A 25,597-nucleotide genomic window follows, 5' to 3' on the forward strand; every position below is an offset into this window, starting at 1 on the left:
TTAAAGAGACTTCACAGGTCAACGGCAATGTGATTATAAGGGAGCTCCTGTTTTTCTATTGTTTTAATGTTGATTATTTTTAGTTTTTGATGAAGATGAAAGAAACACTGGATTCTTTTTTATATACAGTTGAAGTCGGAAGTTTACATATACCTTAGCCAAATACATTTAAACTCAGTTTTTCATAATTCCTGATATTTAATCTTAGTAAAAATTCCCTGTCTTAGGTCAGTTAGGATCACCACTTTATTTTAAGAATGTGAAATGTCGGAATAATAGTAGAGAGAATGATTTATTTCAGCTTTTATTTCTTTCATCACATTCCCAGTGGGTCAGAAGTTTACATACACTCAATTAGTATTTGGTAGCATTGCCTTTAAATTGTTTGACTTGGGTCAAACGTTTTGGGTAGCCTTCCACAAGCTTCCCACAATAAGTTGGGTGAATTTTGGCCCATTCCTCCTGACAGAGCTGGTGTAACTGAGTCAGGTTTGTAGGCTTCCTTGCTCGCGCATACTTTTTCAGTTCTGCCCACACATTTTCTATGGGATTGAGGTCAGGGCTTTGTGATGGCCACTCCAATACCTTGACTTTGTTGTCCTTAAGCCATTTTGCCACAACTTTGGAAGTATGCTTGGGGTTATTGTCCATTTGGAAGACCCATTTGCGAGCTTGCGACCAAGCTTTAACTTCCTGACTGATCTTGAGATGTTGCTTCAATATATCGACATAATTTTCCTCCCTCATGATGCCATCTATTTTGTGAAGTGCACCAGTCCCTTCTGCAGCAAATCACCCCCACACCATGATACTGCCACCACCATGCTTCACGTTTGGGATGGTGTTCTTTGGCTTGCAAGCGTCCCCCTTTTTCCTCCAAACATAACGATGGTCATTATGTCCAAACAGTTATATTTTTGTTTCATCAGACCAGAGGACATTTCTCCAAAAAGTACGTTCTTTGTCCCCATGTGCAGTTGCAAACCGTAGTCTGGCTTTTTTATGGCGGTTTTGGAGCAGTGGCTTCTTCCTTGCTGAGCGGCCTTTCAGGTTATGACGATATAGGACTCGTTTTACTGCGGATATAGATACTTTTGTACCCGTTTCCTCCACCATCTTCACAAGGTCCTTTGCTGTTGTTCTGGGATTGATTTGCACTTTTCGCATCAAAGTACGTTCATCTCTAGGAGACAGAGCGCGTCTCCTTCCTGAGCGGTATGACGACTGTGTGGTCCCATGGTGCTTATACTTGCGTAATATTGTTTGTACAGATGAACGTGGTACCTTCAGGCGTTTGGAAATTGCTCCCAAGTATGAACCAGACTTGTGGAGGTCTACAATTTTTTTTCTTAGGTCTTGTCTGATTTCTTTTGATTTTCCTATGATGTCAAGCAAAGAAGGTAGGCCTTGAAATACATCCACAGGTCCACCTCCAATTGACACAAATGATGTAAGCTTCTAAAGCCATGACATAATTTTCTGGAATTTTCCAAGCTGGTTAAAGGCACAGTCAACTTAGTGTATGTAAACTTCTGACCCACTGGAATTGTGATACAGTGAATTATAAGAGAAATAATCTGTCCGTAAACAATTGTTGGAAAAATGACTTGTCGTGCACAAAGTAGATGTCCTAACCGACTTGCCAAAACTATAGTTTGTTAACAAGAAATATTTGGAGTGATTGAAAAACAAGTTTAAATGACTCCAACCTAAGTGTATGTAAACTTACGACTTCAACTATATATATATATATATATATATATATATATATATATATATATATATATATATATATATATATATATATATATATATATATATTACCTTTATTTAACTAAGCAAGTCAGTTAAGAACAAATTCTTATTTACAATGACTGAGATGTTGTAAACATTTCTCTCATTTTTTGAACGATTTAATAAACAATTTCATTAAACTAGTCAGGATCAGTGTTGGACATGCTGCTGGCCTGCCTTTGTAGTGAGCCTGTAGTACAAAGCAGTGTCTCCCATTTAGTTTGTTACATGCTGTGTGTAGATGAAGGCAACTCCAGGCTGATCATCTCGTCCTCTCTTCCCAGGCTATGCCCTGATGCCTGCAGTGAAATCCGACAACCTGTCCGACTCCAGCCACAGTGAGATCTCGTCCCGCTCCAGCATCGTCAGTAACTGCTCTGTGGACTCAATGCCTGCTGGCCCTGCAGAGGAGCGCCAAGGCACCAAGATCAGGGACACCACTGAGACCCCAAGCACCACCACGCAGCTCACACACACCGACTCTGACTGCAGCCAGCCCAGCACCAGGTAATACACATAGTATTAGACTCACACAGGGGACCTAAAATGTATTTCCATAAAAGAATCCTAACCTTAAACTTAACCCTAACTCCTAACCCTTTACCCTAATGTCGTGGAAATTACCACCAGAATTGTTGTGGAAATACCACCAGGGACACCTGAAGTGAATCTTCTTTATTAACAGCAAGCTGGAGAGGTCACAGTCAAACCTAAATGCATAAAGTACCAGTCTGAAGTGAGCTCTGCCGGGGCAGTCCCGTTAGATCTCTTATATACTACTTACACAGACAAGTTATATTTGCCTGATTTTAGCTTATTCATTATTCATAATTAATTAATTGTTAACGTTTGGTTTGTGCGTGTGACCGACCAATACCTCACGAGGCTTCGCCTCTCCAAGCTGAGACTTTGAAACTGAGATATCCCTTTCCGTTCTCAAAACAATGTTCTGTCCGTACTGCCAAATTGCAGATACTGATTGTGAGGATTCCTCCCAGGCACGTTTAATCAGTCACTTGCATGAACCCAGTCAAAATCGTTATTATTAAAGCACAAACATAAAATGTTCCTTCACACTAACCCTAATTGTAACCTAACCCTGAACCTAACCCCTAAGCTTAAAATAGCCTTTGTCCCCACAAGGGAGAATTTTCCTTGTTTTACTATCTATCCCACAGGGATAGAAGAACCAACACACTCACTCATTCACTTACACACACACTCACACACACACACACACACACACACACACACACACACACACACACACACATAATATACTTCCTCAAAGGAGTTCTAATAAGGGGTTCCAATTATGTCCTCGTTCACACTGTGAACAGGGAATCATAAAGGGGCCACTTAAAGGGGCCACTCAGCATCACATGTTTACTCTCGTACCCAAATGAACTGTTGCTCATTTTATGTGCACAGCTTTTTAAAATTCCAACAGGTAAACAACCGCCTTTACTGTCCCTCCACGATGAGGCATCCCTGACATAAATACAATAAATAAATAAATAATTTACTTGACCACACTCTGCTTTTGTGTAATATTTCATTACCTGGGAACCTGCTGCGGCGTCAGTCGGTTCATTAAATCAATTTTATTTTTTACGCTTCGTAATAAACATTTCAGTGAATGAAACGCTGTCTGGTTAATGAAAGAAAGGAGAGGGAGCACAACTTTACTATATGGCGGGTACAGTGATAAAATCCTAGAAACACTTTGTGCTCTGCAGTGTTGTGAGACTGAGAGGTATTGGGATGGAGGGAGGAGTCGTTCACCTTGTTGCTTTGTCCTCCAAGGTGAGAGGAAATGGAACTCCTGTTTACTTTTTGATTGTCCTGCTTCCTTCGGTTTCATTGTGTTCCCTCTCCTGGTCAGTTATTGCTACTTGTTTCTCTGTTGGGTTCATCGTTCTTCTCTGTTTCATTGTGTTTCCTCCTCTCTCCTCCTGGTCAGTTTGTTGGCGCGGGGCCAGGTGATGCGGGGTTCCACCTTCACCTCCTCCACCTCCACAGAGGAGCTGACTCCCGACCACGTCTCCCTGGACAGTGTGGCCGACAGCGGGCGGGGCAGCTGGACCTCCTGCTCCTCCAACTCCCATGACAGCTTTCAGAGCTTGCCTGTCCCCCTGCTGGGCCGACCCCTCACCTGGGACCACCTAGTGCCTGGGGGCTTCCGCCACACCCAGCTAGCAGGGCCTATAGTGGAGGTTGAGGCTGGGCCGGCCTGGGTTGGGGTAGCGGGAGGACCGGGGGCGGGGTCCGGGGGAGGAGAGGATGCCAAGAGGCTCTCCAGAGACAGTTCCGAGCTAAACCAATCACGGCAGAGCTGGGCCTCATCCTCCTCGCTGTCGGACACCTACGAGGGGAACTACGGCACCATCAAACGCCGCACTGCCGAAGGCGTCTCCGCCGCCCCTGGGGAGGGCCCTGACGCACCCCAAAGCACAGATCCCATCTACAAAATGGTCACCTCAAGCACAGAGAAAGGCCTCATAGGTGAGGGTCTTCTGTGTGTCTCTCCCATCAGCGCTACTGTGTTGTTGTGTTAGTGTAACTGTGAACCCCACTTCTGTGTGTCTCTCCCATCAGCGCTACTGTGTTGTTGTGTTAGTGTAACTGTGAACCCCACTTCTGTGTGTCTCTCCCATCAGCGCTACTGTGTTGTTGTGTTAGTGTAACTGTGAACCCCACTTCTGTGTGTCTCTCCCATCAGCGCTACTGTGTTGTTGTGTTAGTGTAACTGTGAACCCCACTTCTGTGTGTCTCTCCCATCAGCGCTACTGTGTTGTTGTGTTAGTGTAACTGTGAACCCCACTTCTGTGTGTCTCTCCCATCAGCGCTACTGTGTTGTTGTGTTAGTGTAACTGTGAACCCCACTTCTGTGTGTCTCTCCCATCAGCGCTACTGTGTTGTTGTGTTAGTGTAACTGTGAACCCCACTTCTGTGTGTCTCTCCCATCAGCGCTACTGTGTTGTTGTGTTAGTGTAACTGTGAACCCCACTTCTGTGTGTCTCTCCCATCAGCGCTACTGTGTTGTTGTGTTAGTGTAACTGTGAACCCCACTTCTGTGTGTCTCTCCCATCAGCGCTACTGTGTTGTTGTGTTAGTGTAACTGTGAACCCCACTTCTGTGTGTCTCTCCCATCAGCGCTACTGTGTTGTTGTGTTAGTGTAACTGTGAACCCCACTTCTGTGTGTCTCTCCCATCAGCGCTACTGTGTTGTTGTGTTAGTGTAACTGTGAACCCCACTTCTGTGTGTCTCTCCCATCAGCGCTACTGTGTTGTTGTGTTAGTGTAACTGTGAACCCCACTTCTGTGTGTCTCTCCCATCAGCGCTACTGTGTTGTTGTGTTAGTGTAACTGTGAACCCCACTTCTGTGTGTCTCTCCCATCAGCGCTACTGTGTTGTTGTGTTAGTGTAACTGTGAACCCCACTTCTGTGTGTCTCTCCCATCAGCGCTACTGTGTTGTTGTGTTAGTGTAACTGTGAACCCCACTTGTGACGTGCAATGGTGTGGTGTGTGTGGAGGAATGACAAAAGCAGATTCTGTTGTTTTTGATGCACTTGCTGTGCCTGGCCACTAGTCTCAAATGCTTGTGTTTTTAAACTCATGCTGTGTGAGACTGTCGTTGGAAGTGCAGTACAGTGGGGTCCCCTGCTTGTGCTTCTGCTATTTGCACAGCTGTAGTTTCATCATAAGCATGTACTATTACTCGCTCACATACTTAATTCTTCAGCTGGTCCATTATCTAACCTGTCAATCAGGCTTTTCCTGTTTCAGTAATCTTCTGTTAATGGAGCACAGTGTTCTGTTAATGGAGCACAGTGTTCTGTTAATGGAGCAGAGACAGTGTTCTGTTAATGTAGCACAGACCGTGTTCTGTTAATGGAGCAGAGACAGTGTTCTGTTAATGGAGCACAGTGTTCTGTTAATGTAGCACAGACCGTGTTCTGTTAATGGAGCAGAGACAGTGTTCTGTTAATGGAGCACAGTGTTCTGTTAATGTAGCACAGACCGTGTTCTGTTAATGGAGCACAGTGTTCTGTTAATGGAGCAGAGACAGTGTTCTGTTAATGGAGCACAGTGTTCTGTTAATGGAGCACAGTGTTCTGGTGATGGAGCAGTGAACCGAGATAATGGATGCGTCCCAAATGGCACCCTATTCCCTAGATAGTGTACTACGTTTGACCAGACTCCACTTGGGACGAAACCAATGTATTGTCCTCTGACTGGATGGACAGAATGATTAAAAAGAGAAGTGCAGTACTGTACAGTACGGGCCAAATCTGCTGCTGCCATTTATCTCACCCGCCACGCCTGAGTATCTCTTTATGTGAGTGGTTTAGTTGCTACATGGTGCTGGTGAAACATCTCATTGATTTATTTTCTCCATTTTTGTTTCTTTTCTCCCTCTTTCCCTTCCTCCCCCATTCATCCACCGTCACCCCTCTCCCGTCTCCTCCCCCATTTATCCACCGTCACACCCCCCTCCCGTCTCCTCCCCCATTCATCCACCGTCACCCCTCTCCCGTCTCCTCCCCCATTCATCCACCGTCACACCCCCCTCCCGTCTCCTCCCCCATTCATCCACCGTCACCCCTCTCCCGTCTCCTCCCCCATTCATCCACCGTCACCCCTCTCCCGTCTCCTCCCCCATTCATCCACCGTCACCCCTCTCCCGTCTCCTCCCCCATTCATCCACCGTCACCCCTCTCCCGTCTCCTCCCCCATTTATCCACCGTCACACCCCCCCTCCCGTCTCCTCCCCCATTCATCCACCGTCACCCCTCTCCCGTCTCCTCCCCCATTCATCCACCGTCACCCCCTCTCCCGTCTCCTCCCCCATTCATCCACCGTCACCCCTCTCCCGTCTCCTCCCCCATTTATCCACCGTCACACCCCTCTCCCGTCTCCTCCCCCATTCATCCACCGTCACACCCCTCTCCCGTCTCCTCCCCCATTCATCCACCGTCACACCCCCCTCCCGTCTCCTCCCCCATTCCCGGCGGCCAGTGTACTGTGTAACCTCCCCCACCAAGGACGATAGGTACAGGGGGCCTCCCCCCACCCCTCCGGGATACCAGGGCCTCACCCTGGTCGATGGACAGGATGGAGCTCCCCTGCGACCGCCCCACTTGCGGCCGCCTGACTATAGTGTGGCCCTGCAGAGGTCTAAGCTGCTACAGAGCCCCGGAGGCCTGGTGGAGGCCCGGAGACTGGGGGTGAACCTCCTCCACCACGAATCCCAGGGCCAGTCCCGGCCGGCCAGCGTCTGCCTACAGGGCCTAGGGGATAGTGAGGATGGTACGTGGAGAACGACAGAGACCAGCCCCAGCCAAGGTTAACATGGAGGACTATAGCGCCAGCCATGTCGTACTAGACTAGACTATAGGTCAGGGGTCTATGTGATGCTGCTGGAGTGCTGTAGTTACCTTACTGTCAGAGTTGGGTTCCTGGCAGATGGTTCACCATTGAAGGGCTCAGATTTGGATGTACCTGGCCTACTGTTCATGCTATCTGTAATCTGAGTCTCAGCTTCTTGGTTCTTCTCTGTCTGTTATCAAAAATAAAAAGAAGAGGTCACAGTATAGAACGGTAGTATTTCTCATGTTTCTGGTCAAACTAGAGTGACACGATCTCATGCGAGCTGCCAAGTTAGCGTGTCATAATGTCTATGATACCACTGTAAGATCCTCCTAGATTTTTGTCTGAAATCATTGTGTCAGTTATGGGGTTAACGCTCTCCTCTGGTCTGTTTCAGATGAGCAGGTGTCCGCGGTGTAGAGCTGGCTGGACGCCTGGACGGACACTGCAGGGCCGTTGGAGAGGGGGGGGAGGGGTGGTCTAAGCTACAGCAGCTTCCTTGCTGCCTCTCCTCTGGGTTCACGCCCCTCTCTAGGCCCTCGGCCGACAGCTGCTCAATGCTAAACCAACGACGCCCCACAGAACTTGTACAATCATCTGTTTTACTCCATTTTAAAATTGGTTTAGAAGCTCCCACGTTTTTAGACTCCCACACCCCTGAAACATAACTGTATACAGACTGAGATGTGGTGTGACGTCACGGCATATGGCTCAGGCGTTTGGAGACGCTGGGCTGAGGATGAAGAAGGGATGGACGATGCCCGCTGATGTGTTTTTAACAGTACCTCCGTTTGCTTTTGTGCTCTCTTGTCCCAGGTGTTTTAAAGGAGTTTTTCCTCAGTCGTAGCTTGAAAGTGTTTTTTTGTTGGGGTTTTTTTGCCGTTTGCTTGAAGCTCTCAGTTTTAAATGGCATGCGAACACAAGTAATATGACAATATCCAGGAAGGGAGAAAATCTGAACAATCGTTTTTCTTCTCGTTAGTTGATGAGGCAGAAATCAAGCAGGCTGCAGAAACTCTCCATAAATATTTTTATTGTGAGGGCAGTGAGTGAGTGAGGGCAGTGAGTGAGTGAGGGCAGTGAGTGAGTGAGGGCAGTGAGTGAGTGAGTGAGTGAGTGAGTGAGGGCAGTGAGTGAGTGAGGGCGAGTGAGTGAGGGGAAGTGAGGTGAGTGGGGGGAAGTGAGGTGAGTACGCGTCTCATGCCATTGTGTATGAGGCACCCTCATCCATTGAGGCTCTCTCTCTTGTTAACTCTTGTTGTCTCTTGTGAACCTACAGTAACATGAGGTACTTTAGTGTCATGCTGCCACGTCTATGTTTAATATATGGTTTAATAAGTTTTTAATGAGTTGACGAACAAAAAGGCTCACTGCTGTAAAATAGCACAACATGTTGTTACTTTATTGCAGTACAGTAAAACAATGTATTAGCACTGTACAAACATTAGAGTTGGCAAGCGTTAAATGCTAGGCATGCAGCCAAAAGCCCAAGTTGTTTACAAAGATGCTTACAAACTTGTTTACAGTGTTTGTTTGTTTGTTAGACTAACAGTCGTCTATTAAATTACAGGCTAAAATGTAAAAAAAACATGATGATTTCAGGTTAATTTCATATGTAAAGTCTTTTTGTATGCGATAGGAATATGTGGATGCAGCATAAACAACACATTTTGTGTGTTTTGTTTTAATGTACCTCTTCCATCTTGGCTATTAAGTGTGTGATTTATCCCATTCTTGTTTAATAGTCAGGGCAACAAAAGAAAAAGCAATGCTTGTCAAGGCAAAATGTATTTAAACGCCAGGTTTGCAATGCATCTACATTCCTTGTTCAAAATATAGCTACACTTTGAAAAAGAGTACATTTTGTAGAGTATTTTAAAGAATTTGCTTTAATTGTTTGTTCTTATTGCAAGCGAAGGCTAATTATTTGTACAGTCTGAACAGGTTTTACCCTCTAGGGTTGAGGGTTAAACTGCAGAATGGTATTGTAATTATGGATATAACTGGAGTATCTCATTGAGATCCTTTTCTTTGGCTGTTTGTACGTGATGCTTGTTTCCATTTTTTTTGCCGTACAAAGACTTGAAAATATTAATGGCGATATATACAGTGCGTATATAAATGTATACATATATTTTTTTTGTTTGTCATAAATGAATGTTACTGATCATGTATAGATGAAAAGAGAGTCCTCTATAAAGACTATTTTTAATATTTTGTTATAATAAAATCCAATATTGTGATTCCCCCTTTTCTGTCATTGGGCAGGAATCTTTTAAGGATTTCTTTTCTCTCTCTCTTTGTTTTGCAGCCATCTGTACATATCTATATGCTGCTTTGTTTTTGATTTGACTCCTTCTGATATGTTGTTGTATAGGTGTTATTGTATGTATTGACTCTGCCGCCCTCACCAGGTTCATTGCAATCACTGCCTAATTGCCTCACACACCTCGGCTGCATCCCAAATGGCACCCTATTCCTTATATAGTACACTACTTTTGACCAGAGCCCGGGGCTCTAGTGCACTACTTTGACCAGAGCCTAGGGCTGTAGTGCACTACTTTTGACACAAAAGGAGTGCACTATGTAGGGAACATAGAGTGCCATTTCAGATGCAACCCTCCTGACTGAGGGCTTCTGGGTAATTTTGGACAGGCATGTTCCCTATGGCGCGCAGATGGACCCAGGTCCATCACTGGCTGTGGCCTAGTTGCCTTCTGCGCTGAGAGTTGCCCTGAACATGCCCTAAGCCCCTGCCACCTGCCCCTAACTAGCCCCCACACTGAGCAGGGTCACTTTCTGGAGGGGACAACATTCAGTTTCTCAGATAGAAATGTCAGGTGCAGAGCTGTTCAGTATTCCCTTGTCTACATGATAAAGAAGCATGTCTGTTCTACATAATATATTTCTATCTGGGGGTTCTGTGATGTTGCAACCAGGAGCAGAGCTTTGTTCAGTGTCTGCTGCTTTCACACAAGTGTGGCAACATCCTCTCTTCCTCAGCACTGAAATCCCTACCCATGATCTACAGGGCTGGAGGGTTCTATCATAGAATTAGAATGATATTGAATGGTTCTATTCCACTCACCTTTGCACATTCCTCCTCAGAATCCTATATACAATACAGCACCTACTGTAGTATCATTGTTCACCATCACCTTTGAAGAGAAATCAGAAAAATAGATATACATCTACACTGAGTATACCCAGCATTAGGAACACCTTCCTAAAATAGCCCCCCTCATGATGGACTCTACAAGGTGTCGAAAGCGTTCCACAGGGATGCTGGCCCATGTTGACTCCAATGCTTCCCACAAGTTGTCTGGATGTCCTCTGGGTGGTGGACCATTCTTGATACACACAGGGAACTGTTGAGCGTGAAAAACTCAGCAGCGTTGCCGTTCTTGACAAAAACCGGTGGCACCTACTGCCATACCCCATTCGAAGGCACTTAAAGCACACATACACAAGCCATGTCTCAAAGCGTAAAAATCCTTTCACCTGTCTCCTTCCCTTCATCTACACTGATTAAAATGGATTTAAAAAGTGATATCAACAAAGGGATCATACCTTTCACCTGGATTCACCTGTTCAGTCTATGTCATGGAAGGACCAGGTGTTGTTAATGTTTTGTATACTCGGTGTAAATGGGAATATTCCCTCGTATTTTAAATAAGTTGCCTTATTTAAGTGTACAGCTGTAGAGCTGTGTAAATGTCAAGACATTTGCTTTACCGTAGACTAGAGAAGTCATCCGTTTCGTCGATGGATGATGATATTGTTCTGACTTGTGTTTTCCCTCTGACTGTGTGGCTTGCCTCTGCATGGCCCGGCTCACTGTGCTCCTCTCTCTGCCCTTCAGGTCAGCTGGTCATATTGATCAGGGAACACTTTATTGATTGATTGCCAAACCCTACCAATCCTCTGTTTACCCACTACTAGACTGAATAAATAGCATGCCGTGCACACTGGGAAAACTAAAACACCCCCTTGCAGTCAATTAGAACAGTTTTGCTTTGAAACGGCGCCTTCTCAATCAGTACGTTCAGTTTCCCTGTGTCGAGATTCGATTGGCTGATCACCATTGCCGACGGTACTCAGTCCAAGGACTTTATACCGGAATGATATTTTCCCTACATGCAGTTGAATCCACTCCAATTATATTATAACAGTTGTTATCATAACAGTTTTTGGGGCTAAAGCCAATCCCACTCCAGATAGATCTGTAATGGAACACACGGATAGAAGCGATTATGTCACGTTAGTAGGAATTTATCCAAAAGCTAATTCCTGTAAGGTTGCCCCTGACAACACTGTGGCTTTCTCCGTAGGCATTATTAAATAAACCGCTCGCTAACCGCTGGCTTCTGGTTCTGTCATATTACCTGGAATGCAATAAGTGAGATGTGAAATGATGTTATGTAACTCAAAACATATAGGCATTTAGCAGAACTGCACAATTGTAATCTTGACTGTAGCGATTGTACTGCACAGTGTCGGTTACAAAAGGTATTATTTGGTCTGTGGCTTACTTTGGTTGACACTTTTCATAGCTGTTGTAACTTATGTCTTTTAGAAAGACAATTATTTGCTTGTATGCTTTTTTGTATTTTTACCTGTGATTGTAAATACTTATTCTATTTTTGTTTAAGAGAATGTTTAAAAGCAAAAGTTAATTTTATTTCTCCAAGTCTACTGATATGAATTTGGACAATAATAAACTGTTAAACGTTGTTCTTTTGTCTGTTTGCACCTGCAGTCTATAGCTAATTAAGTGTGTCGAAATAATGCGACCCTTTAGCCTCCTGTTCAACCATGTGTGCTTTGAATATTACTCCTAATCAATGCATCGTTTTCTCTGTTCAGAGATGTCATTTTGATGCTTGGTATTACAGCACCTAGTCTATATTATTCTAATGAGAAAACAGATACGCTCACATCAATGTTGTTATAGTATTTACACGGAGAAAGGCAAACACCAGTGTTTGGAAATCATCCCTCTTTTTCAAAATGGGCCCCCTCCTGCAATGCTCAATATCTGTTTGGATCAGGTGTTGAGCTGGGAGAAAATCATTTGGAGCGCATGCTGTTTTCAAGGGCAGTCAGTTTTTTTAAAGTCGTTAACGGTTTATTGCCTGAGTCAGAGGGAGAGGCAAGGCGTGTGTGTGTGTGTGTGTGTGTGTGTGTGTGTGTGTGTGTGTGTGTGTGTGTGTGTGGCTCGCTGTGCTCAGAGTTTGTTAGTCACACAAGTTGTATTAGTCGTGTGTACGGGATACACATAGTATACATCATCCAACGGAATGCTTACATGCAGGTTCCATCTCGACAATGCAACAACAACAAGAAATAAAAGATAAGTATATGAACTTAAAGTCAACAGCAGTAGAATAGAATAAACATTTTAGCGTGTGTGTGTATGTAGCATGAGTGGAGCACCTTCCTAATATTGAGTTGCATCCCCTTTTGCCCTCAGAACAGCTTCAATTCGTTGGGGCATGGACTACAAGGTGTCCAAAGCATTCCAAAGGGATGCTGGCCCATGTTGACTCCAATGCTTCCCAGATGTCCATTGGGTGGTGGACCGTTCTTACTACACACTGGAAAGAAGCATGTCTGTTCTACATATATTTCTATCTGGGGGTTCTGTGATGTTGCATCCCACTGAGCGCAACCAGGAGCAGAGCTTTGATCAGTGTCTGCTGCATTCACACAAGTGTGGCAACATCCTCTCTTCCTCAGCACTGAAATCCCTACCCATGATCTACAGGGCTGGAGGGTTCTATCATAGAATTAGAATGATATTGAATGGTTCTATTCCACTCACCTTTGCACATTCCTCCTCAGAATCCTATATACAATACAGCACCTACTGTAGTATCATTGTTCACCATCACCTTTGAAGAGAAATCAGAAAAATAGATATACATCTACACTGAGTATACCAAGCATTAGGAACACCTTAAAATAGCCCCCCCCCCCCTTTGCCCTCAGAACAGCCTCAATTCATTTGGTCATGATGGACTCTACAAGGTGTTGAAAGTGTTCCACAGGGATGCTTGCCCATGTTGACTCCAATGCTTCCCACAGTTGTGTCAGGTTGGCTGGATGTCCTTTGGGTGGTGGACCATTCTTGATACACACAGGAAACAGTTGAGCGTGAAAAACCCAGGAGCGTTGCAGTTCTTGACACACTCAAACCAGTGAGCCTGGCACTTACTACCATACCCCGTTCAAAGGGACTTAAATCTTTTGTCTTGCCCATTCACCCTCTGAACAGCACACATACACAATCCATGTCTCAATTGTCTCAAGGCTTAAAAATCCTTTAACCTGTCTCCTCCCCTTCATTTACTCTGATTGAAGAGGATTTAAGTGACGTCAATAAGGGATTATAGCTTTCACCTGGATTCACCTAGTCAGTCTATGCCATGGAAAGAGCAGGTGTTCCTAATGATTTGTACACTCAGTGTGGGTGTGTGCATGTGTGGAGAATCAGAGCAGGTGGTCACTCCAGTTCAAGTGTTCAGCAGTCTGATGGCTTGTATATGATAGAAACTCTCTGAGCCTGTTATCAGACCTCATGCTCCGATACCGTCTGCCCGACTGTAAGGGAGAGAACAGCTTGTGGCTGGGGTGTGTGGGGTCCTAGATGATTCTGCGGGACTTCCTCATGCACCGTTTCGAGTAGATGTCCTGGATGGGTGGGAGCACCATCCCAGTAGTGTACTGGGCCGTCTTCACCACCCGCTGGAGGGCCTTGCAATTCCCATACCAGGCCGTGATGCAACCGGTCAGGACGCTCTCGATGGTGCAGTAGTAGTATTTGGAGAGGACCCGAGGAGGAATGCCTAATTTCTTCAGCCACCTTAGGAAGTAGAGATGCTGTTGCGCCCTCTTGACTAGAGCGGGGGTGTTTTGGGTCAATAACAAGTCTGACTCTCTTTACTGCAGTCCCGTTGATCGGGGCATGTTCCCTCCTCTGCTTCTTGAAATCAACAATCAACTCCTTTGTTTTTCTGACATTGAGGGAGAGGTTGTTGACCTGGCACCACAATGCAAGTTCATTTACCTCCCTATAGGCTGACTCGTCGATGGTTATCAGGCCTACAACCGCGGTGTTGTCAGCAAACTTGTCTTGCAAAGCTTTGCAGTCGTGGGTGAACAGGGAGCACAGCAGAGGACCGAGAACACACCCCTGGGGTGCCCCTGTGTTAAGAGTCAGTGTAGAGGCTGGTGGGAGGAGCTATAGGAGTATGAGCTCATTGTAATGGCTGGAATAGAATGAAGTCAAACGTGCTTTCCATGTGTTTGATGTGTTTGATACCGTTCCATTTAGTCCATTCCAGACCTTATAATGAGCCCATCCTCCTATAGCTCCTCCTACCAGCCTCCACTGATGTGGAGGAGGTGTTGTTGCCAATCCTCACAGCCTGTGGTCTGCCCGTCAGGAAGTCCAGGATTCATATGCCGAGGGCTCTGAGCTTGGTGTCGAGCTTGGAGGGAACGATAGTGTTGAATGCTGAACTGTAGTCCATGAACAGCATTCTTACATACTGTACCAGTCAAGTTTGGACACACCTACTCATTCAAGGGTTTTTCTTTATTTTTACTATTTTCTACATTGTATAATAATAGTGAAGACATCAAAACTATGAAATAACACATATGGAATCATGTAGTAACCAAAAAAGTGTTAAATCAAAATGTATTTTAGATTTTAGATTCTTTAACCTCTCTGGGCTAGGCGGGACGAATTCATCCCACCTACTCAACAGCCAGTTGAATCCTGTGGCGCGTTATTCAAATACCTTAGAAATGCTATTACTTCAATTTCTCAAACATATGACTATTTTACAGCATTTTAAAGACAAGACTCTCGTTAATCTAACCACACTGTCCGATTTCAAAAAGGCTTTACAACGAAAGCAAAACATTAGATTATGTCAGCAGAGTACCCAGCCAGAAATAATCAGACACCCATTTTTCAAGCTAGCATATAATGTCACATAAACCCAGAAGACAGCTAAATGCAGCACTAACCTTTGATGATCTTCATCAGATGACAACCCTAGGACATTATGTTATACAATACATGCATGTTTTGTTCAATCAAGTTCCTATTTATATCAAAATCCAGCTTTTTACATTAGCATGTGACGTTCAGGACTAGCATACCCCCCGCAAACCTCCGGTGAATTTACTAAATTACTCACGATAAACGTTCACAAAAAACACAACAATTATTTTAAGAATTATAGATACAGAACTCCTTTGTGCAATCGAGGTGTCCGATTTTAAAATAGCTTTTCGGTGAAAGCACATTTTGCTAAATTCTCAGTAGATAGCCCAGCCATCACGGCTAGCTATTTAGACACCCACCAAGTTTAGCCCTGACCAAAGTCAGATTTACTATTACAAAAGTTTGATTACCTTTGATGTCTTCGTCAGAATGCACTCCCAGGACTGCTACTTAAATAACAAATGTTGGTTTGGTCCAAAATAATCCATCGTTATATCCAAATAGCGGCGTTTTGTTCGTGCGTTCAAGACACTATCCGAAGTGTAAATAAGGGTCACGAGCATGGCGCAATTCGTGACAAAAAATTTCTAAATATTCCATTACCGTACTTCGAAGCATGTCAACCGCTGTTTAAAATCCATTTTTATGCCATTTTTCTCGTAAAAAAGCAATAATATTCCGACCGGGAATCTGCGTTTAGGTAAACAGAGGAAAGAAAACAAAGCATTCGGTCAACGCGGGCACGCGCCTGAGTCTCACAGTACTGTAACCAGCCACTACCCAAACGCGCTACTTTTTTTCAGCCAGAGCCTGCAAAGCCACGATTCAGCTTTTTGCCGCCTTCTGAGAGCCTATGGGAGCCGTAAGAAGTGTCACGTTATAGCAGAGATCCTCAGTCTTCAATAAACAGAGGCAAGAAGAACGACACCTTGTCAGACAGGCCACTTCCTGCATGAAATCTTCTCAGGTTTTTGCCTGCCATATGAGTTCTGTTATACTCACAGACACCATTCAAACAGTTTTAGAAACTTTAGGGTGTTTTCTATCCAAAGCCAATAATTATATGCATATTCTAGTTACTGGGCAGGAGTAGTAACCAGATTAAATCGGGTACGTTTTTTATCCAGCCGTGTCAATACTGCCCCCTAGCCCTAACAGGTTAAAGTAGCCACCCTTTGCATTGAGGACAGCTTTGCGCATTCTTGGCATTCTCTCAATCAGCTTCACCTGGAATGCTTTTCCAACAGTCTTGAAGGAGTTCCAAAATATGCTGAGCACTTGTTGGCTGCTTTTACTTCACTCTGCGGTCCAACTCATCCCAAACCATCTCAATTGGGTTGAGGTCGGGTGATTGTGGAGGCCAGGTCATCTGATGCAGCACTCCATCACTCTCCTTCTTGGTCAAATAGCCCTTACACAGCCTGGAGGTGTGTTGGGTCATTGTCCTGTAGAAAAACAAATGATAGTCCCACTAAGGGTAAACCAGACAGGATGTCATATCGCTGCAGAATGCTGTGGTAGCCATGCTGGTTGAAGTAAATCACAGACAGTGTCACCAGCAAAGCACCATCACACCTCCTCCTCCATGCTTCACAGTGGGAACCACATACGTGGAGATCATCCTGTTCACCTACTCTGCATCTCACAAAGACACAATGGTTGGAACCACAAATCTGAGACCAAAGGACAGATTTCTATCGGTTTAATGTCCATTGCTCGTGTTTCTTGGCCCAAGTAAGTCTCTTCTTATTATTGGTGTCCTTTAGTAGTCCATGAAGCCCTGATTCATACAGTCTCCTCTGAACAGTTGATGTTGAGATGTGTCTGTTACTTGAACTCTGTGGAGCATTTATTTTATCCTCTGCAGCAGACTGATTGTCGGATTGACTGACCTTCATGTCTTAAAGTAATGATGGACTGTCATTTCTCTTTGCTTATTTGAGCTGTTCTTGGACCATCTCCATAATATGGACTTGGTCCTTTACCAAATAGGGCCTTCTTCTGTATACCACCCCTACCTTGTCACAACACGACTGATTGGCTCAAACGCATTCCAGATGACTACCTCATGATTCTGGTTGAGAGAATGCCGAGAGTGTGCAAAGCTGTCATCAAGGCGAAGGGTGGCTACTTTGAAGAATCTCAAAAATAAAATATATTTTGTTTTGCTTGACATGTTTTTGGTTACTACATGATTCAATATGTGTTATTTCATAGTTATGTCGTCACTATTATTCTTCTATAGTAAAAATAAAGAAAAACCCTTGAATGAGTAGGTGTGTCCAAACTTTTGACTGGTACTGCAGGTGTTTCTCTTGTCCAGATGTGTTACACCCGTGTGAATAGAGATGGAAACGGCATCTTCTGTGGATCTGTTGGAGCCGTAGGCAAATTGGAGTGTGTCCAGTGTGCCTGGCATGCTGGCCTTGATGTGGGCCATGACAAGCTTCTCGAAGCACTTCATGATGACTGAGGTGAGCGCGTTGGGATGATAGTAATTTGGGCATGTCGCCTTGTTTTTCTTGGACACTGTGACGATAGTAGTCTCCTTAATGCAGGTGGGGACTACAGCCTGGGACAGGGACAGGTCCGACAAGATGCCTGCCAGCTTGTCAGCACACACTCTGAGGACAGAGCCAGGGATGCCATCTCGGCCGGCAGCTTTTTGACTATTCTCTATTTTGAGAGTTTTCTCTGAGTTGTCGAACATCAATTCAAGTTTGAGTCTGTATTTGTCTTTTCGCGGCCCTAATAGATTTGCAGAGCTTGTACCTGCTTGCCTTGTATGTGTCACGCGCCACCGAGTCATCAGGGTTCGTTCTGCTGACATCGAATGCTGCAGTATGGGCTCTCGGCATTGTACGAATATCTCCGCTCATCCAGAGTTTTTGGTTGGGGTATGTCGGGATTGTGGGTACATCATCAACACATTTCCTAATGATGCCTATGACTGACTATGTATATTCCTCAATGTTGATTGATGAGTCCGGGGTGCATGAATCTTTGAACATATTCCAATCAGTATTCTCAAAACAATGTTGGAGCATTGAGTCTGCCTTTGTCCAGCGCCTCACTATTCCCTGTGTTGGTGGCTACCGGCATGTTAAGCAGCACATTCAAAGGATGGAGTTCACAGAGAATTGATCAGAACGAAGAGTAAAAGTTCACATCCCAGTTGAGTTGGCTGGAAATGATTCCCTGAAAATTACACACAAAAATTAATTATACATCACAAAGTTTAACTTTGTCTCTCTGAGTTATGTTGGGAAATGGAGGGAAAATCACATATACCAGCCTTATATGGCTACATTGTTTTGTTATTTTCATTGATTGTGATTTATCTATAATGCTCTTAAATAATAACTTCATTATTTAATATCCATAATAATCTAACTCATGATAAATGGCTGTCTGGCCAATGGCTTGTGTAGATATTTTAGTAGATGGTGGTTAGCTAGAGTGTAGACTACCTGTGTTGCTGCTGCCCTGACACACACGTGTAACTCCCGACTGAAGAATGGATGGACAGACCCAGCGCTAGAATAAAGTCATATCAAAATCAAATTGTATTTTTTTCACATGCTTGGTAAACTACAGGTGTGGACTAACAGTGAAATGCTTACTTACGGGCCCTTCCCAACAATGCAGAGAGAAATACAAGAAATAAATAATTGAAAGTAAAACACATAATAAAAATACAAATAACAATAGATGCACAATGAGTAATGAAAACTCGGCTATATATAAAGGGTACCAGTACCGAGTCGATGTGAAGGATACAAACTAACTGAGATAGACACAGTGTCTTCAGAAACTAGTCACACCGCTTGACTTACTTGTTGTTGCGTTACAGCCTGAATTTAAAATGGATTAAATTGAGATTTATTTTCACTGGCCTGCTCACAATACCTCATACCTCAAAAGTGGATTTTTTTTTGAGAGAGAGAAATTGTTTTAAATTAATGAACTTAAAAGCTGAAATGGCTTGATTGAGTCAATAAGTATTCAAAACTCTTTGTTATGGCAAGCCTAAATAAGATAGGGAGTCAAAATGTTCTTAACAAGTCACATAATAAGTTGCATGGATTCATTCTGTGATCTGTAAGGTCCCTCAGTCGAGCAGTGAAATTCAAATCACAAAGACCAGGGAGGTTTTCAAATGCCTCGCAAAGAAGGGCACCTATTGGTAGATGGGTAAAAAAAAAAGCAGGTATTGAATATCCCTTTGAGCATGGTGAAGTTATTAATCACACTTTGGATGTTGTATCAATACAACCAGTCTCTGCAAAGATACAGGCATCCTTCCTAACTCAGTTGTCGGAGAGGAAGGAAACCACTCAGGGATTTCACCATGAGGCCAACAGTGACATTAAAACAGAGTTTATTGGCTGTGATAAGAGAAAACTGAGGATGGTTCCAAATACTCCACAATACTAACGTAATTGACAGAGTTAAAAGAAGGAAGCCTGTAGTTCTTTGCGGTCGGAGGCCGAGCTTTTGCCATACCAGGCGGTGATGCAACCGGTCAGGATGCTCTTTATGGTGCAGCTGTAGAACTTTTTGAGATCTGAGGACCCATGCCAAATCTTTTCAGTCTCCTGAGGGGGAATAGGTGTTGTTATGCCTTCTTCACAACTGTCTTGATGTGTTTGGACCATGATAGTTTGTTGGTGATGTGGACACCAAGGAACTTGAAGCTCTCAACCTGCTCTACTACAGCCACGTTGATGAGAATGAGGGTGTGCTCAGCCCTCCTTTTCCTGTAGTCCACGATCATCTCCTTTGTCTTGATCTCGTTGAGGGAGAGGTTGTTAATCTGGCACCACACTGCCAGGTGTCTGACCTACTCCATATAGGCTGTCTCATCATTGTCGGTGATCAGGCCTACCACTGTTGTGTCGTCGGCAAACTTAATGATGGTGTTGGAGTCATGCTTGGCCGTGCAGTCATGGGTGAACAGGAAGTACAGAAGGGGACTGAGAATGCACCCTTGAGGGGCCCACGTGTTGAGGATCAGCGTGGCAGATGTGTTGTTACCTACCCTTACCACCTGGGGGAGTCCCGTCAGGAAGTCCAGGATCCTTTAAGGGGGCAGTTGAAATCGTGATGGGGCCACATTTTTTTAGGAGTTCTTGCATTGGAATTATATTGAATTCTACTTAACATAAAGTTTAAATACCGAGAATCTGAGACCATTGATTAAGTGCTTTTGAAGTGACAGGTTGGCGTGAAATCTGTAGCCTATCTCAGCTGCAATGTATCAGCACAATGGACTGCGCCCTGAGCAAGGTTGTTTTGGTAAAGAATATAGACTACAAGATAAGGCAATTCACCTATTACAAACAGCCTATGAGAATGCAGCTGTACACACAGCTGTCTTACCAAAATAATGTAAACTAAATGCGGTAAGTAGTAGCCTAGATATTCATGCATGAACAAAAACAGCTTAGAATACCAACACAACTGAGAAATGCGACCGAATGAATGCAAACAGAACAAAACAGCGGTACCAATCTGATTGATAAAGGTACGACACAATCTATATTTAGGCTAGTTACATTAACAGTAAACAAACGCAGTAAACAAAAGGCGAATGGAGATCCAAAACAGCCTATAGCCTACTACAGTGAGATGCAGCCATGCACAGCTGTCATGCCAATTAAATAGGCCTATAGGTCCGCTTCGAAAATGAAAAATCAAGGTGCTCATGAGTTCAGCAACACGTTTTGAAATGGCACAATACACTTCAATTAAGCAATGACAGCCTAATATAAACACGTTTCCAATATGTACAGTTCCACTTACAACCACGAACACCATAATAGAATGTATCCATTTCTATGATGAAACATACTGATATGTCGTTATGCCCAGGGGTGTCATTTGGGTTCTTGCATTGGAATTACAGTTGAAGTCGGAAGTTTACATACACTTTAGCCAAATACATTTAAACTCAGTTTTTCACAATTCCTGACATTTAATCCTAGTAAAAATTCCCTGTCTTAGGCCAGTTAGGATCACCACTTTATTTAAGAATGTGAAATAGAGAGAATGATTTATTTCAGCTTTTATTTCTTTCATCATATTCCCAGTGGGTCAGAAGTTTACATACGCTCAATTAGTATTTGGTGGCATTGCCTTTAAATTGTTTAACATTTCAGGTAGCCTTCCACAAGGTTCCCACAATAAGGTGAATTTTGGCCCATTCCTCCTGATAGAGCTGGTGTAACTTAGTCAGGTTTGTAGGCCTCCTTGCTCGTACACGCTTTTTCAGCTCTGCCCACAAATTTTCTATAGGATTGAGGTCACGGCTTTGTGATGGCCACTCCAATACCTTGACTTTGTTGTCCTTTAGCCATTTTGTCACAACTTTGGAAGTATGCTTGGGGTCATTGTCCATTTGGAAGACACATTTGCGACCAAGCTTTAACTTCCTGACTGATGTCTTGAGATGTTGCTTCAATATATCCACATAATTTTCCTCCCTCATGATGCCATCTATTTTGTGAAGTGCACCAGTCCCTCCTGCAGCAAAGCACCCCCACACCATGATGCTGCCACCCCCGTGCTTCACGGTTGGGATGGTGCTCTTTTGCTTGCAAGCCTCCCCCTTTTTCCTCTAAACATAATGATGGTTATTATGGCCAAACAGTTCTATTTTTGTTTCGTCAGACCAGAGGACATTTCTCCAAAACGTACAATCTTTGTCCCCATGTGCAGTTGCAAACCGTAGTCTGGCTTTTTTATGGCGGTTTTGGAGCAGTGGCTTCTTCCTTGCTGAGCGGCCTTTCAGGTTATATTGATATAGGACTCATTTTACTGTGAATATAGATACTTTTGTACCTGTTTCCTTCACCATCTTCACAAGGTCCTTTGTTGTTGTTCTGGGATTGATTTGCACTTCTCTCACCAAAGTACGTTCATTTCTAGGAGACGGAACATGTCTCCTTTCTGAGCGGTATGACGGCTGCGTGGTCCCATGGTGTTTATATTTGGTACCGTGGTACCTTCAGGCGTGGTACCTTCAGGCGTTTGGAAATTGCTCCCAAGGATGAACCAGACTTGTGGAGGTCCACATTTTTTTGGGCTGATTTCTTTAGATTTTCCCATGATGTCAAGCAAAGAGGCACTGAGTTTGATGGTAGGACTTGAAATACATCAACAGGTACACCTCCAATTGACTCAAATTATGTAAATTAGCCTATCAGAAGCTTCTAAAGCCATGACATCATTTTCTGGAATTTTCCAAGCTGTTTACAGGCACAGTCAACTTAGTGTATGTAAACTTCTGACCCATTGGAATTGTGATACAGTGAAATATTCTGTCTGTAAACAGATGTTGGAAAAAGTACTTGTCATGAACAAAGTAGATGTCCTAACCGACTTGCCAAAACTATAGTTTGTTAACGAGAAATTGTGTACACATATTTTGTTATATACACGTTACAGCAGGTGCAGCGAAATTAAGCAACATTAGAACGAGCAATGTCAGAGGCCAGGATATAAATAAATGTCATGTAGAAAATACTAAAAATATAGAAAAACCCTGGAATGACTTGGTGTGTCCAAACCTTTGACTGGTACTTTACAAATATATTTATATCCCGGCCTCGTTCTAATGTACAGCAGTAGTACATATGAGGTGTGTAAAACAATATGTAAACATTGTTAAAGTGACCAGTGTTCAATGACTATGTACATAGGGCCGTTCGCAGTCTCTAGTGTGCAGGGTAGAGTACCGGGTGGTAGTCGGCTAGTAACAGTGACTACGTTCAGGGCAGGGTACTGGGCGGAGGCCGGCTAGTGGTGACTATTTAACAGTCTGATGGCCTGGAGATAGAAGCTGTTTTTCAGTGTCTCGGTCCCAGCTTTGATGCACCTGTACGGTCCTCGCCTTTTACATAGTAACGGGGTGAACGGGCCGTGGCTCGGGTGGCTGAGGTCCTTGATGATCTTCTTGGCTTTTCTGTGACTCGATGTCACACCTCAGCTTCTTGATGCACTCCAATGCACTGTGGACCACGTTGACTCCAGTGTAAAGATACGTTGCTTTTGACTGGAGAAATGTGTTTGGAGGATTGAGATGATTCTGTGCACCATGGTGACTGTAAACTTAAAGCCGGGGTCCATCACCGCCTTCAGCAGCCCTGTGGCCTCGAGTCTTACTTCTGTGTTGTACGAAAGGCGTGTGTTCTGTGTCAAAGAGGAACTTCAAAATGCTGTCACAACTTTTAACAACAACCAGCCAGATGTCCCCTTCTCCTTTGGCGAAGCCAATTTCTGATATTCCTTGTGGCAGTGGCAGATTAGTTGGTTCCAGCTAGCTAAGTAGGCTAAGAAGCTACCTAAACTCTGTAGTGGAGGGGTGTGAAGCAGAGTTGAATGAAGCACCTTCAATGGTAAACTTAACCCCCCCCCTCATAAAAAATCAAATATTACAGGCGGAGGCGTATCACATTATTCACTTAGCATACCACAGATGTGAAGCATTTTATCCCACTTTTTATGGCTTTCCATAGCCCCCCTACGCACACCGTGGCACGCTCTGTCCATTGTGCCGACTAAGTGCAGCTTAGATATAGATTTTGCGCCAAGCTGTCACTCAAACATTTGAACTTTTTGGCTATTTTTATATAGGGACATAAAACAGTTACAACTGAGGGGGCTAAGACCACCTTTTGCCCCCTCATGGAGCCGGGCCCAGGGATGGAGTTGGGTTGGAGGCTCATAGATGTAGCCGCTCCTCTCTATGTCGTTCTGCCTCTCTGCTGCGTGTTGAGAGCGGTTGTATGAAACAATTGGTATGTCAAGCAAAGCTCTTAACTTCTATTCAGTTCGACTCGCCATAAATTTGGTGTCTGCACTGTACATTGCTTCCTTGCTTACTTCTATCAGATCTGATCTATAAGAATGCTAAAGCTTCATCAGGAAATTGACATCAAAAGAAGGACAATAATTGAAAAAGGTATTATTTAGTACAGTTGAAATGTTTGCAAATTAGATGTGCTGAAATGAAAGCAACTCCTGAAAATGAACACTCGGATTATAGTGATATTATGTGTGATCTCGCAAACAATGTAAAGTATGTTTAGATGGGTGAAATTTAAAGCCAAGCGTGTTGATTTTTAATTTGAGGGTATCCTGCTATTGACATATCTGTAGAATTATGCAAGAGAACGTGACAACAACAGTAATTAATGAGGCAGTCTAAACTGCACAGGTGAGTGCTGGTAAGGTAGACAGAGCAAGTGTTTGGTGGTTGAAGCCCTGTTCCACCCATTTATGTTAAGGATTTCATATATGCAAATACACCCGTGTATTTACGGAAATTAGGCACATGTTATTATTTATTTTAACACCACGTACTGTATAAAAAAATACCTGATACAATAAGAAAATGTATATAAGTGTCTGCTAAACGACTAAAATAGAAATGTAATGTGAGTGCATTCTAAAAATAAATAAATACATTTGACAAATTGAATACCTGAATTCCCACACACAAAACAAATCCCTGAACTCCGTTCATTATTTGTCTGTGCCAGTAAAATATTTGGTGCTTTAATTCAGTCAATATCTGATGGATTATAAAAAATGTTTTAAAAACATTTTACCAATTGAAATGACCGTTGCTACTTATCTAGCTAGCTAGCTATCTTGCTAACCTTATCTAGCTAGCTAATGTTATGTTGTTGCTGGGTTTTTTTACTACACTAACTTTGCCACAGATGGAAACCACTGGCCTGTATTTGACTTTTCCATCTATTGTTATCTCAAGTTTTGTCATCTTCCATAAATTGTGGCCATACATTGCGGCCGCAAATCCCCCATAGAAATTGTTTGAAAAAAAGAAGATTACGCTCCAGTAATATGTATAACTATTGGAAGATAGCTGATATGCGTTTTTCTTCATTGCAATGAACACAGTGCAACCTTTGGTAGGCTGCAGACAGGCTTTGGCTGCGGAAGAGCAAAACAAGGAAGACTGTGCTCATGGTTCTCATGGGGAAGTGAAACGATAGGCTACAATGACTTTGCTCATGGTCATGCACACCCCAAATAACACGTTCCATAAGTTCCTTGAGTTTATTTTGCTGGTGCCTTTTCATTATCTGGATAGACACGTGTGGTTTTTAGCTAACGTTACACCAATCAAAGCAGTGGAGCTTGTAGTTAAGCAAAACTTTAGTGGTCAAAACCATTCATCTTGGAGCAGGTTTGCAAAATGCTATCGTAAAACGCAAATATACCACTTATAAAGTTGTCATATTATTAATACAACCTGGCTCAGAAATGAGTCAAACTTGACAAATTATCCAATGGATTATGAACATGTTCTGGTGTTATTCTTTTATTTCTGGTAAATATGGAAAACTAGTCATTTTAATAAACATTTACATATTTGGCG

General features: G+C 43.6%; 1 protein-coding gene across 9 annotated transcripts in view; it reads left to right on the forward strand.

Annotated features, from left to right (window-relative positions):
* LOC106567521 (rap guanine nucleotide exchange factor 6) overlaps positions 1 to 11,902 on the forward strand; it is a 165,765-nt gene extending 153,863 nt beyond the window's left edge. For 7 of the 9 annotated variants that reach the window (XM_014136858.2, XM_014136861.2, XM_014136859.2 and 4 more), the window contains 4 exons: positions 2,079 to 2,301; positions 3,758 to 4,299; positions 6,819 to 7,145; positions 7,567 to 11,902. In XM_014136858.2, the coding sequence (XP_013992333.1) occupies positions 2,079 to 2,301; positions 3,758 to 4,299; positions 6,819 to 7,145; positions 7,567 to 7,589 (1,115 nt within the window). In that variant the 3' untranslated portion in view covers positions 7,590 to 11,902. The remainder of the gene's footprint in view (positions 1 to 2,078; positions 2,302 to 3,757; positions 4,300 to 6,818; positions 7,146 to 7,566) is intronic. The other 2 variants (XM_014136862.2, XM_014136865.2) reach the window with 2 other exon arrangements.
* The last annotated feature ends 13,695 nt before the right edge of the window (positions 11,903 to 25,597 follow it).

This window comes from Salmo salar, chromosome ssa13, assembly GCF_905237065.1.
Source record: "Salmo salar chromosome ssa13, Ssal_v3.1, whole genome shotgun sequence".
Classification (NCBI taxonomy): domain Eukaryota; kingdom Metazoa; phylum Chordata; class Actinopteri; order Salmoniformes; family Salmonidae; genus Salmo; species Salmo salar.